The sequence below is a fragment of the Falco peregrinus genome, chromosome 4 (genome assembly GCF_023634155.1).
Source record: "Falco peregrinus isolate bFalPer1 chromosome 4, bFalPer1.pri, whole genome shotgun sequence".
Lineage (NCBI taxonomy): Eukaryota > Metazoa > Chordata > Aves > Falconiformes > Falconidae > Falco > Falco peregrinus.
The window spans coordinates 53,013,118-53,032,072 of NC_073724.1; the positions used below are offsets into that span (position 1 = coordinate 53,013,118).

Below are 18,955 nucleotides of genomic sequence, written 5' to 3' on the forward strand. Positions count from 1 at the left end.
GACAACATTAGATCCCAGCCTGAAGACCTAAGGCTCCAAGGGAAATATCAACATTCAAGCCCTTTAACTACTTCCAACATTGGCTTTGCCAGATCAAACACTGCCACTAGGTAAATTGGTTTCTGTTGGTTTGTTGGTGTGTTTTTTAATCTGGCATGCAGAAACAAATTAAAACAGATGTTTAATCGTTATTCCTCAGTCTCACCACTCCAGGGAGGCTGGACATGAGAAATGAGGAGAGTTTGGGCATTTCCACTGTGGAGAGCTGTGTCCCATGGTCCCCGTGACTCCCATATCCCTGGGTGTGATGCTGAGATCTTGCTCTGGCATCAGACCACTGCATGGGGAGGGAAAAAACCACACCAGGGAAAAAGAAGTGAGCCAAACTGTGCACCAGCTCTCCCAGGATGATGGAAACGGCACCAGAGCTGTGGGGCACAGATTATTTCTTCTCGTTCCCACCTCCCCACAGGCCATTTCCCCAGGCAGGCATGCTGCCGCAGCAGAGCTCCCGCAGCTGCCTATCTCAGTCCTCTGCCGTAAGCCCAGGTCAGGCCAAGCCTATTTTTATAGCCCTGAAGGCCATGGAGCCAAATGCTTAGATTCTCACGTTACAAGTGAAAATACCTGAAACTCTTTTCCACCTGAAAACAAAAAAGAAGGTGGGACACGCCAGCCACTGCTGCAGTCCTGTAAATTACCCAGACACAAGGCACTGCTTGGGGCAACGTAACAAAGTCTCTTATTTTTGGTGGGTGCTGTAAATAACACTGAAGAGACCAACCTAGCATTACTTAAACTCTGCCACCACAGACCCGCTCAATTAATTTATAAGCAAAACATTTTTTTCCTAGGAGGATGGTGAGGACTGGAACAGGTTGCCCAGAGAAGCTGTGATGCCCTGTCCCTGGAGGTGTTCAAGGCCAGGCTGGATGGGGCTCTGGGAAACCTGGTCTGGTGGAAGGTGTCCCTGCCCATGGCAGGGGGGTTGCAACTAGATGATCTTTGAAGGTTCCTTCCAGACCAAACCAAACCACTCTGTGATTCTGCTGCCTTTTTCTGTGCCATGTGGCCTCCACAACATGAAAATAAAAACCCACCATAGCTGTTCCCCCGGATTAGTGTTGCACAGGCTGGTAGTCATTCCCTAAGAGGATACAACCCAGCCCCCCCTCCCCATGCACAGGTCTATCCCCACCTTCAATATTAGCATTTAACCCAAAGTTAACGTTTCAACACAAGCGCCTACCTTTCACCTTACCCCTCCCAGCATCGCCTGCCTCAGGAGCAGGACACCCACCCCAGGAAGGCAAGCAGAGGGAGCCAGAGCAGCATGCACACCTCCGAAGGCTCTGGGGTCAGGAACTGGGGTACCTGGGGTGCAGGTAGGATTCTGACCTTCCCAATCCTATCCCTCCTTCCAGCTCATGCCTCCCAGCTGAATGCTCTAACAGAGAAGCCACCCTCCTGGGAAAGAGCTTACAAGGATGCATTCTCCTTAAAAGATGTTTCAGCAACATAAGGAGGAAAAAAAAAAATAAAAGGGAAAAAAACCTTGCCGATCCGAATTCCAGTTGTGGGCAAGGCTAGATTACATTTTGACAAGAGTCCAAGCTTTCAGTAAAGAATTTGGATTTCCCCCTCTCCTTGTGCAAGGCTTCAGACTGAGCTCTTCCTTAAGAAAACACCACCACAAACGCAGTGAGCATTACCACTATCTTTTATTAACATCATTATTGTGGCGTCTTCCTCTCCTCAACCTGCTGCATTTATAATAAAATTTAAAAAAAGCTGCTTTTTTTTTTTTTTTTTTAATTAGAGCTCAGATTGAGCCTTACTTATTTTGGTAACTTGAATGTATTTTAAGATGAAAAGGCAAGTTGTTTTGAAGACTGCATTGGGCCACATCTTTTAATATGATTCTATTAATATGCTACTCATTTTACCTTTCACCCCTTCAAAAGGTAAAAAAGTTTATGGGAATACTAATTCACAATCCGTACTAGAAATCCAAATCTTCATCATATTTGTGACCCTCTCTTGCTACAATTTAATGAACAGAGGCAATCTAGATGGATTCCCCACCTGAGTTGTGGGAACCCTCCACCTCTGTGGTCCCCTTGCTGCCTTTCTCTGAAATAGACTCTATTACAAAATTATTTACCCAGACCTTGGGAGATGCACAGGGCTACTAAAAGCCACAACAATTACAGTACTGTTTGGACTGGAGAGTATGCAAGAGCAGCAAAAGATCTTTTGGGGTTTTAATTTCCAGAAAAAGGATGTAGAGTTATCAACAGCCATTTTTCTAAAATTAAAAAATTAAAATCCAGGCAAGGGGAAACAAGGAAGAGAGCTCTTATCATCTAACCTGTCAGATTTCCATTCACAACCAAGAGGTGCTCTGTAGGTCAGTTCAAAAGTTACCGCCCTGCAAGAATTTAATTTAAAAGAAAAAATAAAATCCTAAGATGGAAGTTTACTTCAATCACTGGCATATAGCTCAAAGAAGTGTATTTATCATGCCTATCACATTTATTTTTACTAGAGAAATAATAAGTTTCAGATTCATATACAGAAGATACTTCTTTTTGCCAGTGTATTATCATATATTTGAAGTTGTGAATGGTAAAGGTTTATATGAGCCGAAGGAGAAAATAATTTCTTCTCAAAATTTTCATCCTCTGCGAGTTGCAAATGATACAAGACTACATCCAGCTTGGAAAGTGCCCTGAGCTGAAAACAGAGGCTGGAAGAACAGTAACGGGAAATATCATAACTACATTAAAAAACACAGGGTAAATAGGCACAAAACACAATGTTTTATTGTTCTACTTCAAGCAAGAAGTTAAAAGTCAAAAAGTAAAGACAAAAAGCTGCTTGAAACAAGAGTTCATTTTAAAGTTTTATTTAACCTTATTTATAAAAGGGAAAATTCACAAGTATTTAAAAGAATCCTAAGTAGGTTGTTATACACTAAGAGTGCGCAATGTGAAGTACTGTGTAAACAGCAACTGCAAAGCTAGCTGCTTGGGAAGAGTGAAGAACTACTCTCAGCCCAGTGCTCGTGACAAAATCATTCCCAACACCACCTAGAACAAGCAGGTTTGCTGTCAAAATGCACAAAAGTAATCTAACCAAACAGGAAGGGGAATGAAGCTCTCAACACTCCCTAATAAAAATGAAAGCAGCGATTCACTTACAGGCTAAACCACCTTACAGTATTCTACCATAAAGGATTTGTCAGTATTTTTGACTACTGATGGCATCTCAAGCTTATCATTAACATATAATCTCAGAACCAAGGATCACAGGCCTTTTTGTAGGGACAGCCAAAAAGGTCTCCAATTAGGAAAAAAAACCAACCAAAAAAAAAAACCAACAGAACTTACAGAAATTGCTAAGCTAAATAATTTTTAAGACACTATAACTTAAAATTAGTTACTAGTTAAAAAAATATAATTCAATTTCTGTAAAGTATTTTTAAAACAATTTCCTTCCTAAGCCTCTGATCCAACAGAGCTCTCAAGTAGAGATCCAGGTAAAGTGCCAAGTTAAAACATTTATTTGAAAAGCATATCCCTCAGGAAGCAGAATGACACTGCTCAGGTAATGAAGAGTTAAACACAGCCTCCATCATTTTTTGTACCGCTGCTTGCAAGCCCAGTGTGCATTCAGTAACCGCCCTAGGATGCAAATTAAATAACAGTAGTAAATCTAGTCTCTCTCTTACAAACATCTGCTCAGAGTCTGACTGAAACACAGTACTCAAAGAAACGTAGACACGGAAGAAAAGCACTTTTGTGTGAGAGATCTTCTCTAGTCCATCCTTTCAGGAATTAAATCCGCATAAAATATACCCTCCAGCTGTGCTAACTCACTTTCCTGTAATGGATAAAATGCCCTGGTAGTAGAGAGAAGTGTCCTACAAGAAAAAAGACATGCAAATATGAAAATAGGGCCGTAAAGCAGATGTCCTCACACAGGTTCAGTGCAAATACCATGTTGCAGACGCACGCACAAGGGCAGCTCAGGCATCACACCCTTTGACCCCATTTAAAGCAAATTACATCACGTGTGGTCCACTGCCCCATCTACACTCTTTACTTACAAAATCAAGTCTCTCTGGCAAGGGGAAGAAGGTTCTGTTGATCCTACATGGGTCTAACACAGCCTGAGGATACACAGCCTCCTCCTCCTCACCGGAGGAGCCGTGACATTCCCTTTCACCACAGCACCTGCTTTCACGTACAGGATCTTCACATCTTTGAAACTTCTACCTTTCCACCAAACTTAACTGCAACTGGCCAGCGCTCAAGTTACTAAAGCGAAAAGAAAACAGATAAGGAAATTGTTGTTGCTTAAGCTTTGCTTCCCCAGTAAAACAAACGGAATCTTCTAACTTACAGCTCCGTAGATGACACTCTGAAATATGGTATGCTTAAATGCCATTTGTATCCGTCAGTTTGGAAAAGGCAGGTACTAATAAAGAGACTCTATAGTCACGTAAAGCAAGAATCGGGAGGTACACTTTGCACTGAAAGCAAACAGTCATCAGCAAAGCCCAACTGTTTCTTAGTACAGGTCTCCATTTCGCTCATCCCAAGTAAAAACTGTGAAAAAAAATTAAGCTGCCTAACTCCAGCTATGCTTAATGCTCCCCCACACTTGATTTTTCGTTCTAGGGCTCTAATTTCTAAGCCTTTTTAAATACAAACATTTCCAAATGGTTTAAGGGACTGCCAGAATTTACAGTTCCAGTGTTGCCTGAGACAGGAGCAGCTTTCCTTTATCGGCCAAAAGAGATTTATGCAAGCCCATGTACTGTAGATTCAGCAAAATGGTTCACCTGAAACTTAACCAGAGAGAAAAGCAGTTTGTTTGGTATAAGCTGGCAAATCTCTGCTGTGGAAAGCTCAGGCACAAATAGTTAACATTTGTGGATCTCAACCTCATGATTGTCCTGGACCTAAATCAAGCAGCTGTAAACAGCTATTTTTAACTCTTGAAAATTAATCCACATCATCCTTACAATCACAAAAGAGTGGCCTATGACTTCCACATGGAGGGCAGGGGAAAATATGAAGGCAAACATTTATTTAACTTGCTGGCAAAACTTCCATTAACCTTACCAGGGCTAGCATCTCATTAGTAATACACTGATAACATGGGATCTACCAAGCCACTGTTCAGTTTTGTACTCTTTATGACTCCGCAGCTAGGATAAGCTCTGATTTAAAAAAAAAATAATAAATGCAGAAAGCAGCATTATCGAGTGGCAAGGGTCAATGCTTCACAAGCACAAGGTTTTAATAAAATAAATGTCAAACATGGTAACATAACTCTTTGACTGTGTAGAAAACAGACTTTGAAAATGCCCGACCATCCTTCCACATATATAAGCCACCACTAAAAATTCTGATTCTTACAAGGTACAAGACAGCCTCATCTGCTTTTTAACATGGAATACACTTAAGCTGTTATTATTTTACTGAAGTATCGTTTGTTTGAATCCTGTTGCTGATGCCTTTGAATCAAAAGTTTCGCCAAAATTTCTTGCTCGGTTACTCTACAACACGAGCACAGCTTAACGCAGCGTCCTCGGGGGGGTTACCCGCAGATCTATACTGTCGCGAGGGTACAGCAGGATCCTTCTTCTTCATATGTATACCTCCTTCACTACGGGCACCTGGAGCGCCACATAGAATCAACGTGCCTTCCATACAGCCACATAAGCCGTAGTATCATTAATGCAAGAATAAGTCAGAATCCACTCATCCACAGCACTGAATTGGCACCCCCCCGCACACCCCGTAACGTATGTATCTGCCAGAAGTCCTATACGTACTTACATAACTGCCACGGTGCGCGGGTGGCGGCGGTCGGGGAGGGGACACAGCGCGGCCGGGGCGCCGCCAGCAGCCCCCCGGCACCTCCCCTCCCCCCCCGCCCGCCAGCACCCACCCACCCCCCACCGCCGCCCAGCCCCGGCACCTCCGCACCGCGGCTCGCGGGCTGCCAGCCTGCCGTTAGTCACGTTGCCGAAAGCCACCGGGAGGGAAGCGAAGGGAAATAAAAACAAAAGTGGCTTTAGCGGTGCTCGAGGCTGCAGCAGCGCGCAGCGGGTCCCCAGGCAACTCGGGGGGCGCCGGGGCCGCCCCCACGGCCCTGCCGGCAGCAGCCCCCGCACCGCCCGCTGCGGGGGAGCCGCGATGCCCCGGGCCGGCGGCGCCCCGCGCCCGCCCGCTCCGCTCCACGCTATCCCCCGAGCCGAGCCGTGCCGAGCCGTGCCGAGCCGAGCCGGCCCGGCGAGGGGCCCCGCCGCGGGCCGAACAAAGAGGCCGCTCCCGCCTCCCGCAGCCCGCCCCGCCGGCGGGTCCCCCCGGCGCGGCCAAGTTCCCGCAGGGCAGCGCGGAGGCGGGGGGGACCCGCCGCCCGGCCCGCCCGGCGCCCCGCCGAGCCCCCCGCGCCACCGGGTACCCGTGAAGCGGCCGCCGCCGTCTCCGTGGCCCCGACGCCGCTGCAGGATGAAGTAGCCGCTGCTCTTCTGCGTGACCCACAGCTTGAAGGCGTTTTTCAGCAGCACCTCCTCAGGCTTCAGCCACATCTTTCCCCGGCTCGGAGTCTCTCCCTCTCTCTCCCCTCCTCGCCCTCTCCCCCCGAGGCCGTCCCCCGCCGCGCCGCACCCCGGGTCACATCGCCCCCCGCGGGCTGCGCGGCTCCGGCTCCCTCGGCGCGGGCCCGACCGCCGGGGAGGAGCCGGAGGCGGAGCCCGGGTGCGGGCCGCCCTCCCCGCCGAGCCGGGGGCTTTGTGCGGCATCCGAGCCGCTCCGCGCCGCCGGGCAGCTACGGGCGGGGGGCGGCCTCTGGCCGGGGGGAAGGAGAGCGGGAAGGACGGTCCCAGTTCTCCCCCTCGGGGGTCCCGGGGAACCGCGGGCCCGACACGCAGCACATCGGGGCTCCCCCGGCGCCCCCCAGCGCAGCCTGGCGTGCGGCAGCGCGGCACCCGCTGCGCACGGGGAAGGCACCGCCGGCGGGCGGCCAGGGTCGGGCCCCAGGTCTGCCCAGCCTGTGCCAACACACTCGGCTCGGTGTGTGCACACCTGCCCCGGAGGGGCCCGCCCAGCACCGGGTCCGTGGGTCCGTCCTGAGCCCCCGCCGCGGGGAGCCGTCGGGGCAGCCGCAGGGACAAGGGTGCCCTGGCCCGGCCGCGGGCAGCTCGGCTCCCCCGTTCCCCTCTAGACCACAGCCGAAAGCTGAGCCCGCAGATACTGACTTTGATGTTTGAATGCCAGTGCCTGAAACTTCACCTCTCAACCGAAAAGTCAGAATTTAATTTTACGGGGTTGGGGTTTTTTCTCATTTAAGTAATAAGCAGGCGCTGCTGGTGGTTGAGCTGTTGGTAGGATCATTTGCGAAGCTGCACAAATGGTTACGTACATTGGTAATCCTGACACTGTATTTCACACTGTCATTAACCCATATTGCCATTAAAACATGACCAGTGTACTTTCTCTCAGTCATGTTCCGCTTCTGATTAACAGCAAATATTAAGTAAGTTCTTATAACCACTGCAGTAGCAGGCTGCTAACCCTCACGCACTCTTCATTTGGATTAAAGACCCCAGTCACTGCGGGTTAAATCACGTACTCGTCATTTGGGCGAAGATCCCTCTAAGTAGAGAATTTTTATTAGGAAAAAAAGACCTGAGCTTCACTTCACCAAGCTCAACCTACAACGTGAGCTGTGAACTTCCCAGCTCTTTGAAAGGGACTGATGCTGCACTGCGCTACTTGGCATAGCCAGAGGTGATTATTAACTGGGAATTGGAAGGTGCCCATGCGGACTGGTTTCCAGCTGCTGGTGGGAACATTTAGCAGGCAAAATTCTGTACTCAGCTGCAATCCAGTAAATGCTGTGTGATCCATGTTCTTTCAATTTCAATGTAAAGCAATGATTTCTTTCCATACATAGAATAGCAAGCAAGCATTGTGAGCATACTACTTGTCTGATATATAAAAAGAAAAGCTATTAAGAGGACAAGATGATGGGCATCCACATAACAATGTATTTAAAAATGAATGAGAGTGTAAGAATGCTCTTTCAGGATAAGAATAGCTCAGAGGTTTCCCCTGCCCCCAAAACAATCCTGAGGACATGTAAGTCTTGAAAGTTTAAATGTTCAGGGAAGTGAGGTGGTAAATATTTCTTCCCTTTTCAGACATTTAAGTATTATTTTCCATTATTGTTTTTGGAGTGGTTTTTGCATTCAACGTTGGGTTTTGGGCAAGCTGATTTGAGACGTTAGAAGAGGGCCAAGCAGATTGCTGACCTTTAAGGTGCTTTTGAGTTTGAGAGTTAGCAAAAGAGTAAAGCAGCTGGTTTCAGGATCCGGTGTCACAGATCCTGCCTCTGTTACCTGCCTCTGTTAATTAGATCTTGAGACATGCTTCTGGTTGAACCCCACCAACAGTACTCCTTCAGAGTCATGGGCTTTGGAACCACATCCAAGTTGGCCCAATGATTATTCAAGCAAAATGGGATCATTCGTGCTTTTTAAATAAGAAGCTCTTGCAACACATGGAACCAGTGGAAGGTTATTGACAAAGAACCTGTGAGAGACAACTTCAGAGGGGGAAAAGAGGGATTCGTAAGATGAGGGAAACTGATCCAGGATGACAGGGTAAAACAAAGCACTTTGTAATATATATTGTAATAAATGCATCTACTGAAAGTAGGAGCATACTTCTCAACATTCCCTGAGATCTGAGGAGAGACACTCGCTGCCAAAATGCCGCTGAGTTTTAGGACATGACTACCCTCAGTCCTACCCACTGAGGATGTCCTCTCCCATAGAAGTCCACAGAACACATGAACCTGCCGGAGCTCCCTCAAGCACGAAGCCGTTCAGTGTGTACCGCATCCCTGCCAGGCAGGCATTTCAAACAGTCCCTGGCCTGGCAGCAGCATGGCTGAGGGCCATTAGCACACACCCTTCCCTGGCTCTTCTGCCCCATTCCTAACCTGGGACAGATGGACAGACAGGCAGCCACAGGCATAAAGAAGCAGTAACACAGCCACTTCGGCACCGAAACAGGCACTGATAACCTCCAGGTCAAAAAGGCTTGCAGGTGGAAGTTGAACATGCTTATTGTATTATTTAACTGAAAACCATCAAGGAAAGAACACCCCAGATATATATGTCTCATCACCAAATGGTGCAGCCTCTACCTGCTAACTAAAGTCTTTGGCAACAGCTAACAGAAGGTTTATGTTCATGGAGAAAGTCCTGCAGCGATATACTGGCTGTTTCCACAGCTGGTATTTGAACAGGATTTGGATGATCTGAGTATCTTATGAAATCTCCTGTGAGGCAATAGTTTTATAATGCTGGTGTCTAGAGAGATAAATAAAACCAGGGAGCACAGGAATCTAGTAGATTATTAGACAAAAACCAGGGTGCTGTGAGAAGTTATACACCTTTTTTATATGTTCTCTGACACAGTCTAGAAAAGCTAGGACTATCTTACTCAGTTGATTGAAGGTATTTAAGGTTAGTAGGCGGCAGAAAAATAGCTTTAGAAAAAAATGAAGATATATTTGAAAGGAAAGAACTGAAAGAAAATGAGGTCTCTGGCCTGATGCCGCCCTTAACATGAGCTCTGAGATGACTGTGTTTGGATTATTTATGATGCTGGGTCCCTTTCCTAGATTTCAGTACCAAATAGCACAAGGCAGGAGTCTGCCATTCGGACTGCGTTAGAGCACAATATCAGTCATACCTGGAATAAACTTCAGAGATCCTGAGCAGCCATGAGATGGAGTACAGACTGCACAGGGTGCAGGGGACAGTCACAGAGAAAAACGTGCTTTCCTTTCTTCCCCTTGTCACTGATTGCCTTCCCAGCCCTAGGCATGCCCTTTGACTTCACACGGATTCATCATTTTCATCCATGAAACATATATAATTTTTATTCTGGATGTCACTGAGATGCTCAGGAAGACGGATTCCTCACGTGCATCAAAGGAATGATGCCTCCATGGCCAGGAAACAGGCAGACATGGTCGTCTGGGCCTCCTGCCTGCCTGGCCCTCTGCAGAGGGTACCAAACCCTCTGAGCCTACATCGCAGCAGAGCTGGGGACGCTCGAACATACTTAGGAGAGTGTGTAATGCTCTAGGATAGACTTTGAGGCTTGCAGTTGTATAGCTGAAGCTGATAGATGTATGTGCTGCCACCAAAACAGGTTGTCCATGCTCCCCCCACCTCCCACCAGAACTCCTGTAGTGAATTGCATTAACTGAACCAGTCGAAAACTAACTTTTATTTACTTAAGTGTTTTGGATAGGTTAGGTCTTTAGTCATGTTGTGATTGTAGGAAAACTAGGGTGAAAACACACATCCTGGGCTGGGGGAAAGAAACAGGCTGATCCTTCAGGCAGCAAACAGTAGGGAGATTAATTTGCATTTATCATTAAATGGCAACCTAAAGATTTAGGCTCAATTCATTTATACTTACAGCAAAAAAATACCTGGAATTTGTCTAGCAGAAGCAGGTGCACAGTCCAATCATCTCCATGTTTCCAGTTACGAGTCTTTACCTTCTGTCTTTATTAGTGTCTGAAAAAGCCCTAATCAGTGAGCTAACTAATTTCTGAAGACACAGTTAATGAAACTCCCAGATGATCCTGAGTTTGGACACACTAGAAGCAGCACTAAATGCAGAGAAAAAACGTGTAGGGTGCTAGGGAAATAATACACATTAGCCAATACAGCACTGGAAATTCAAACTGCTGGCTAATACATCTAGGGAAGAATAACTAAAATATACTTATCCCAGGGAACCAAAAAAAGCTTTACAGAGATTAATCAACAGCTGCTGTTTTCAAGCCTTTGTTTTCGGCACCCCCCCAAAGTTTTCCACTACAGCTTTAGCCTCCTGTAGACCAGTTGTCAGCAGGCATCAATACATTGCTTTCTTAGTGGCGTGTCCCCTTGAGGCCACCCGTTAATGTGGAGGTCTGCAGCCCTCTGCCTGAAAACCATTGAGCACTCAGACATCAGGAAAGCAATTTTCCTGAGGAACTGAAGCCACGAGTCTTCAGGTTCTCCATATTGATATGTGGCTGGATTTTGAAAAGACCTTATCTCCCACCTACACTGAACTAAGGAGCAGATGTGGTGACACACTTGTTCAGCACCTAGCAGCAGCCTTAAGCCCTCAGCATGCTGCTCCGGGCACAGAGTCACCCTTGAAAGGACCCTCAAGTTCCAAAATCCCCCACTGCTAAGTCTGCCAAGCTTTCCATGTAACATAGGATTGTATTTCCCACATTGTGGAGACAAATCCCCATCACAGACCAGGTAGATAGCAGTCTTCCTCTACAGAAGCCTGAAGGGACCATTCCTGATACATCATATTACATTCAGAGTACTTCAGTGCTTAAATGATGTAGATCTAGCTGAGACAGTTTGAGAAAAGAAAACAGAAATTATTAAGGGTTTAAAACTGGCTTTTGAGCTCAGATTGGACGGGCCTCAGCTGAAAGTGACAACTGAAGTGGTGCACAAAATAGCTGCTTACAAGTATCGGTGTGTTAAATACAAAGATGATGATGTATTTGTAGCATTTAAAAAGCAATTCAATAAAAGCAGTAAGAGGGAGATTTATTTTTTTTTCAAATAGGAAAGGTTAGATTAAATACTAAGCAAATCCTGCTGACCAGGAAGTTTTTTTACTGTGCTGGATAGTGTAGTGAGGGATTAGAGGCATTTTAGAAATAGTGTAAGATGAATCCTTTTATATAAGATGGAGTTACTTTCTAATGTAACTCTGTGATCAGAAAGATTAGGCAACCCAGCAAGATGCCCTGTGCCTCCTGTGATCGGCTAATAATGACTTTCCTCACTACAAGAAATCACCTACAAGAGGGGATTTTGTAAGGTGCTTTGAAAGGCTCCTCTGCAAGGTTTCTCACATCAGACACCCTCTCAGACATTGTCCCGTTGGAAAGGGGCCATGTTTGCTTCTCACTTGCAGAAAATCCACTTCAAATTTGGCAGAAATGAGAGGGCCCAAAGGGAAATCACGGTAATTCACACGCAGCTCCCAACTGCTGGCAGCATGCCTCCATTGAAACCGCACTGCAAAGACCCCTCCCATCAGACGTATCAGATCCTGGGAATCTGCTAAAGCAATTCTTAGATCTTTTCAATACATACAAACAAACGATAGATTTGGGTTTGAAAGTATCCAGGAGATGGCAAAAGTAGTCAAGGTCTTCCACACTGAGAACTGCTGTGGAAAGGCCTGAACATTCTCAGCTACACTTCTAAGTAAATCAGTCTTCACCATCTTTCTCCTGTAATGACTCGATTGCAAAAGCCAGTTAATGATTATAGGTCCACATGTTTTTGTCTTCCCACCTGCTCTAGTAAAGTAACAAAACTGTTACAACTTGTAATTAATTCCAGAGGATTCATTTACTATCTCTGATTAAATTAATGCCTGCGTAATAATGAAGATATAAGAAGGTATAATACACTATCAGGAGCAAGTGCAATTAAGCTACAGGCAACACTGTAAAAACACATCAGAGGTTTTGATTCACAGTTTTATGCAATAGTATTTCACAGCTTTTTCCCTGTCAACAACATTATAATGTGCACTTTTGTATTTCAACTGGTTGAACTCATTCAAGTACCAGGTCTTTTGATGAACTATTTAGGACAGCAACGTCCGAAATGTTTGGGCTGCTGATTCCACTTCTTGTTTTACTTCCAGCATCACTCCCTGGCTTTCAGTTGCAAAACCCACTTCTGCAATTTAGGACTGCCAAACCTTTTCTGGGAACCACACAGTTACTGTGACACTGGAGGGGCTATCACATTTCAAGGTGTTTGACAACACTTCCTAAGACAGCCCCTCTCAGGACATGTAATTAAAATAATACATGCATGTGGTTTAAGGCAGTAATTCTCCAACTTTTTTCTTGGCTCAGTCAACTTCCAGCTCTCCAAAACACTGGAGGAAAAAATGGTCCCGGAGGCCTATACTGACATGCAGCAAATCCCTGCAGAACACGCAGGCGATGGAGGGGAAACCCAGGCAGGGGCTTCACAGTCACTGTTTCAGCAATGGACAGCAGAGGAGTGTGACCTGGGCTCGCCCTGCCAATCACTTGATATTCCCCCACACCAGTGCTTAATAATGCTTCTGCACTCTGCCGGAGTTCAGTCATGCCCGCTTTCCTCTTCACCTTCCGTAGGTGCAGAAGACCTCTCTTCATCACAGCTTGCCCAACTCTATTGGTAATGACCCTGGGAAGCCGAGAGATGCTGTTGATGACTTCAGGTAGGATGGAAAGAGGAAGGCACTTCCCATATTACTGCCCAGGGTACCCTCCTTGACCATCCTCCAAGGGCCTGACCCCGCACCTCAGAGGCATTTTCATTCCCAAAGACATAGCTATGGATAGATCTCATCCTCTCGGGACTTTTATATATTACCCAGTTTGACACTGAAATCTAAAATTATCCTGGTACAACAGGAAAGGAACGCCTAGCCCTGTATAAGAACCTGCATTCCAAGAATACCATTTAGTTTTGGCATGGCATAGTCATTATAATGTAGTGGGAATGGAAGACCTTGCCTCCTGAAATGCATTGACACTCTTTAAGGACAGCAAAGCAAGCAGCCAATGGTTTTGATGCTTTTTGGAACGTAATTAATTAAACTTTGTGATATGAGATCTTGAACAACAGAGCGAATTGGTGGTGCCAAGAAGAAAGGTGGCAGAATCAGAAGTAAAGGTGCAATGGCTCCATAACCTGTGACAAGGTGAAAAGCCTGGAGCAGAGAGGATAACATTTCCTAAAGGGAGGTTGTAACCTGCCTGTTTCCTAATTGCAGTTTTGTGTAGAGCAGTGGTGTTCCAGCAGTGAAAGCAAATGACCTTGATAGGAAAAATGTATTACTGCACTAACACGCTACTGAAAGCGTAAGTGCTGGCATTCGCTCGTGCTAGGCAGTCTCAAAGGAAGCCCGAAGTGGAGTGGCCAGTGTTAGAAGCAACTTCCTCCAGGACTGTTTCCTGAGTCAAAATCCTCATACTAATTCATCTCCCAAGATCAAAAATTCTTCAGGAGTTCAGCAAAAGTTAGTTGATTCTGGGAATAAAAAAAAAAAACCAACCAAAAAACAAAACCAAAACCACCTCCAAAAGTGTGCCAGCATTGATTATAGTGCCCCATTTCATTTCTGTATGAAGATGGGCAGTGGTATTTCTACCATAGCTGTCTTCTGCTGAACCTGGGAACAACCTGCCTTAGCTAAAAGTATGGCCCAGGAAGCTGGCTGAATTTCGATTTTGCCTTGTTGCACTTGGAGCCAGAGGTTCTTGTTGTTTTAAAGATTTCCTTTAGGTGTTTGCTCTGTTTTTCCTTTGAGTAACCACCCTCTGGAATACTGTCTGTGTAGACAGTAAGACCTTCCTGAAATCAGGAAATAGCCATGCCTTTTTCTCAGTCACAGATGACTCAAGGCACGCAAGCATTTCAGAACAGAAACACATAAAGCTATATTATCTCCTTTAAAGTTATTATGGTCTCGCTCCTGCCTATATACAGCAGGGTCTGATGCTGTACTCCTGTTGCGTGGGATTTCTCATGACCCTGTGCACACAAGGACCCTATGACCAGCCTGGAGCCCGATAAAACTCTACTCTTTCCATCTTTGCAAATCCTGCCCACTTGTTTGGCAGCTGTGGGGAGCCAGCATCTCCCACCATGGGGACCAACACCATATGGCCACCTGAGCAGCATTGGGGTGAGTGTGACGGGGCTACTGGGGCTGCTGGTGGCGCCGGGGCTGGGCGTGGTGGTGAGGCAGAAGGCACAGAGAGGAATCGCCATTTCTACTCACCACCTGAGGATTTTGGACCACCTGTGGGGAGCTGCAGCTTGCAGAAGTGGCAAAACTATGTCACAACACAAACCCGATCATCACAGAAGTGTCAGCGCTTTGACGCAAGTTTTAAAATGTGTGTGAGTGCCTTTGAGATACCCTTTAAGATATTTTTTTCTGGCAATTTTTTACTCATATTTGTGCACGGGAGAACCCAAAAGAATACTTCCGTTGTGATTCTTACCTCTTTCCACTGATCTGATATGACACCCAAGGTTATGCTGAGATTGTACTTGGCACCTTGCTGATATCACCAAGTTGGAACCGTGCTGCACATGCCTAGGACTGGCTTTGAACCTGTTTTGAACCTGTTCTCTCTGATCAGTACTGCACTTCTGCTTCTACCTGACTGCTATATCCTGGATGAAAGCTCTGTGATTTCCTCCTGCTTTGGCTGCTGGCTAATCTAAATGTGACACCCACTGTTTCAACAGAATTTGGAGGCTTTTTCACCCACCGACCCATGTTTTTGCAGGTAGGCAAACAAGGTGTTAGTCTTTGAAACAAACATGACCACAGAACAATAAAAACTGGGAATGCATAATTGCAAAGAAAATAGCTATAACTTTTTTTATCTTCTTTTTTTTATTATATTGCTATAAACAAATTTTTTTAGAATTTATTTTCTGGTCTACCAACTCACATGGTTTCTAATGAAGTCCTGCATTGTTTTGCTCTTACTTCAGCAAAGCCGGTGACTACATACATGTCCATATTTTCTATTCCTTTCAGGAATAAAATATTCATCACACAGAGAAATGCACCAAACCATCTGCCTAGTCTTTATGGGAGATGTAGAAAGATTTGCAAACATGCTCTGCTTCCCTTCCCGTTTTCACAGATGAATAGGTTTACTTGGAAGTCTTTTCTTTTAATCTTTGTTTTACTTTGCTCTTTTTGTAAGTGTCTGAAGTCCACAGAGTCTTTTTCCATTCTTGTCATGGCGCAACAGTAAGAAATTAAAATGTTTTTACGTATTTAGTTCTCTCATAGATTAGTCTCTCCCTGTATATTTTGGGAAAATGCAACAAGCCAACAGAGCCTGAATTTTCAGAAGCTTTTGAGTGTGCAGGTTCAGACCTAGCTTTGCAGAAGTAATCAGCATATAGTTGACGATGGCAACTGTGAAATCAATCCCTTTGGAGTTCTGGTGCTGAGTGTCAAGGAGAACTCATAAAAGTAGTTTCTGCTTTTGAAAACTTTGGACTTAAGCCAGAACTTTCATCTCCTTATCTATGAAAATGGGATATGACTTAAATACCTCTCCAACAGTTCACGAGGGTTCATTAATGTTTATAAAATGCTTAGAATTGAAAAGCACTGAGTATTACTGATTATTTATTAATTCCCATTGTCTTGCATTTTCACATTCCTTTCACTTGTCAAAGAAGAGGATTTTGTGGGCAGCAGAACCAGAAAAACCTGTAACAGCCTCTGCTTTCCTCTCTGTCTTCCCTTACTGTAATAGCCTCCCTGTGCCCCCTCTCCAGATCCCCCCGTTGCCTTTACACCTTCAATGCCCTCTTCCTGCAATGCCTCCTGTCTCCCCTCCTTCCAGCATGCTCCTGGATGCCCTCCCAAGGCCTCCCGTGCTGGGACCAGCTGGTCTGACACAGCTGCAGATTGGCCAAGAAGTGAGAGCATGAAAATTGGTTAGACTTGAGAGACTGAAGAGCAAAAATGGGGGAAGACTCCATGGTAGACCTCTTCTCCTCCGCCAAGCTTCCAGCTGATGGAGTTTGTACAGCGCCTTCTCTTCCAGGCCTCTGCCTCTCTCTCTTTCTCCACTGAAATTAGCCACAGGTTTAAGAGTTACTGGGAACGGGGAGCTTGGTATAAGACTGTGTAAACGCAGAGTTGGTTTCTTGCTTTTTGATTAAGTAGACTTTTGAAATGCTCTGAATGCTCGGATCGTAAATAATGCAGGGAGCAAACTCACTTCTTCTTGTTGAAACCATTTATCTAAGCACAGCACTGACATTTCTCTGTGCTCCTTTTTCCAAGGTTCTGCTCACAGCAGTACGTGTCTGTGAGTCGCTCCATTCATGGTACAGATTAAGTCTTCTGAAGGACACAGTGGCTTGTTTCAGAAGTGCTTATGTTCTCCAGCAACAAGACTCAGGACCTTAACAAAAAAGCATTTTCCAAAGCATTTGCATGCTGTCAAACTATCCTATAGTAGCTCTCAGCCCATCTACCTTGTGCCAACGTGACAAAGTTTACTCTGCCCCGGCAGGGCCTGTGGAAGCTGCAGTAACTCCTTCTGGCCAGGGGAAGGGTGTTGTAAACGGAGGAGCTTGCTGGGACATGCCATCTTCTAAAGAAAAAGAGCATATCTACAAAAATACAGGAACACGTACATCCGTACAGGCACTTTGAATACCTGCATGGAGAAAGCAGTGAGGTAACAGAGGAACTGAAACCAAGCCAGTTGTGTGACTGCTTTGCCCTTTTTTGGCTGAGGGGCAGCCCTAGGACTTGGGAAAACTGGTGCTTTCAGTTCTGCCACACATTTGCAGCTCTGGCAAGTTACACCTCTGCCTGCTTCTCGCTGTAGGATTTACCCTGGCTTACACACGTGGGTGTGGATGCCCAGACAAACCAAACTTGCCCGAAAGCACACATTTGATTCACAGTTCTATATGCAAGTCCACGCGAGGAGTTTTGGGAGGGTGGCTAGGACTTCAAAGCATCACCTGTGTGAACTACCTAAGGAACCGTTCCACTGCGTGCTGCAGAACAACGTGTCTGTCTTCCCTCAACTCTGGCTCACAGACATTCCTACTCCATTATTAAACAACCAAAAATAAAATACTTCTGATTCAGCATTTTCTCCCGTGTGTCCTCTCCAGCTGCTGCCCAGGCATGGATCCTGCACTAGCGAATGAGCTGTTGCTGTTTTGGACTGTGATGTTATTTCAGAAGGATGCACACAGAAGGCTCTGGCCATGAAGGGCATTTCAGCAGTGCTTTTTCTTAACCCTTACTTGACGGTGATAGTTCCTGTCTAAGAAATGGTGCTGCTCACGTAGCAGAATGAAGACAGCTGTTGTCTGCCTCGGACCACACCAGCTGAGGTCTCTGGTGCCACAGGGTTGTGAAATTGAATCAAGATCTAGAGTAAGGGTGATGAACAGCAGCTCTGTAGGGAAAGCCATCTTCAGGGAGCCCTGTGAAGAGCTTCCTCTGACCCACAAGTGCTATAATAAACCAGGGAGGGGGGGCAGTGCATGAATGGGCCATCACTACTAACCAGGAGATAGCTGTTGCAGGCTTAGGTAACCATTTTCATTAGACAACTTCTAATGCTGTGATAGTAAGAAGTTTGTGCTGTGGCTGCTGATGCCAAACCACAGGCTCTGGTAGCTAATACATGTGAAATAGTAGCTGGCTAAGGGAGAGTGCACTTTTCCAGCTACGCTGACTGCATGCATCTGTCCTTGGTGTGATCTCTGCAAGAAATGCAGGAATGATTGGCAGTCAGGGACATAGATCTGCAGATGGTGGCTGATCACAGAGAAACATTTGTGGACACAAGCATGGGATGCATAGTACATGAAAAAAAGGATCCTAAGGAAAGCTAGGGTTTCCTCTTTGGAGAAGGGATTCATTGTTTCCAACAATATGCTTACAAGTAGAATGTTTCTGCCCATTATTACATTATTTGACCCACTTCACCATCTTCTGTCCTGGCATGCAAAGTTATATGCTGAAGTCAGTTCACCTGATGGGAAAAGAAAGCCTAATTATGTATTAAATACTTGCAGAATGGTTTCAGTTGCTGAAGGCAAAATGGCTCAGCCTTCAAACTTGTTTGGATGCCAGTGCGCTCCGTGCCATTTGCGTTAACACAGCACTCTGCACCTTCATAGTTTCTGTGAGGGTGTCAGTTAAGGATGCCAGTCTTTTGTGACATCAAAAGAAATCAGGGATGCCACAGGGCCTCATGTCTCTGTACTGCACGTGGCATGCTTGTACACTTGTGTGCA

The 18,955-nt window shown here is 45.8% G+C and overlaps 1 protein-coding gene and 1 long non-coding RNA gene across 3 annotated transcripts in view; both read right to left on the minus strand.

Moving 5' to 3' along the window:
* Positions 1–6,651, minus strand: part of TBC1D8 (TBC1 domain family member 8) — a 48,042-nt gene extending 41,391 nt beyond the window's left edge. For both annotated transcript variants that reach the window (XM_055801818.1, XM_055801817.1), the window contains exon 1: positions 6,481–6,651. In XM_055801818.1, the coding sequence (XP_055657793.1) occupies positions 6,481–6,607 (127 nt within the window). In that variant the 5' untranslated portion in view covers positions 6,608–6,651. The remainder of the gene's footprint in view (positions 1–6,480) is intronic.
* LOC129784298 (uncharacterized) lies at positions 1,514–5,925 on the minus strand. Its single transcript, XR_008746834.1, has 3 exons — positions 5,493–5,925; positions 4,112–4,322; positions 1,514–3,925 (listed from the first exon to the last, which is right to left on the minus strand). It is a non-coding gene; the product is annotated as an uncharacterized LOC129784298 (long non-coding RNA).
* Positions 6,652–18,955: the final 12,304 nt, after the last annotated feature.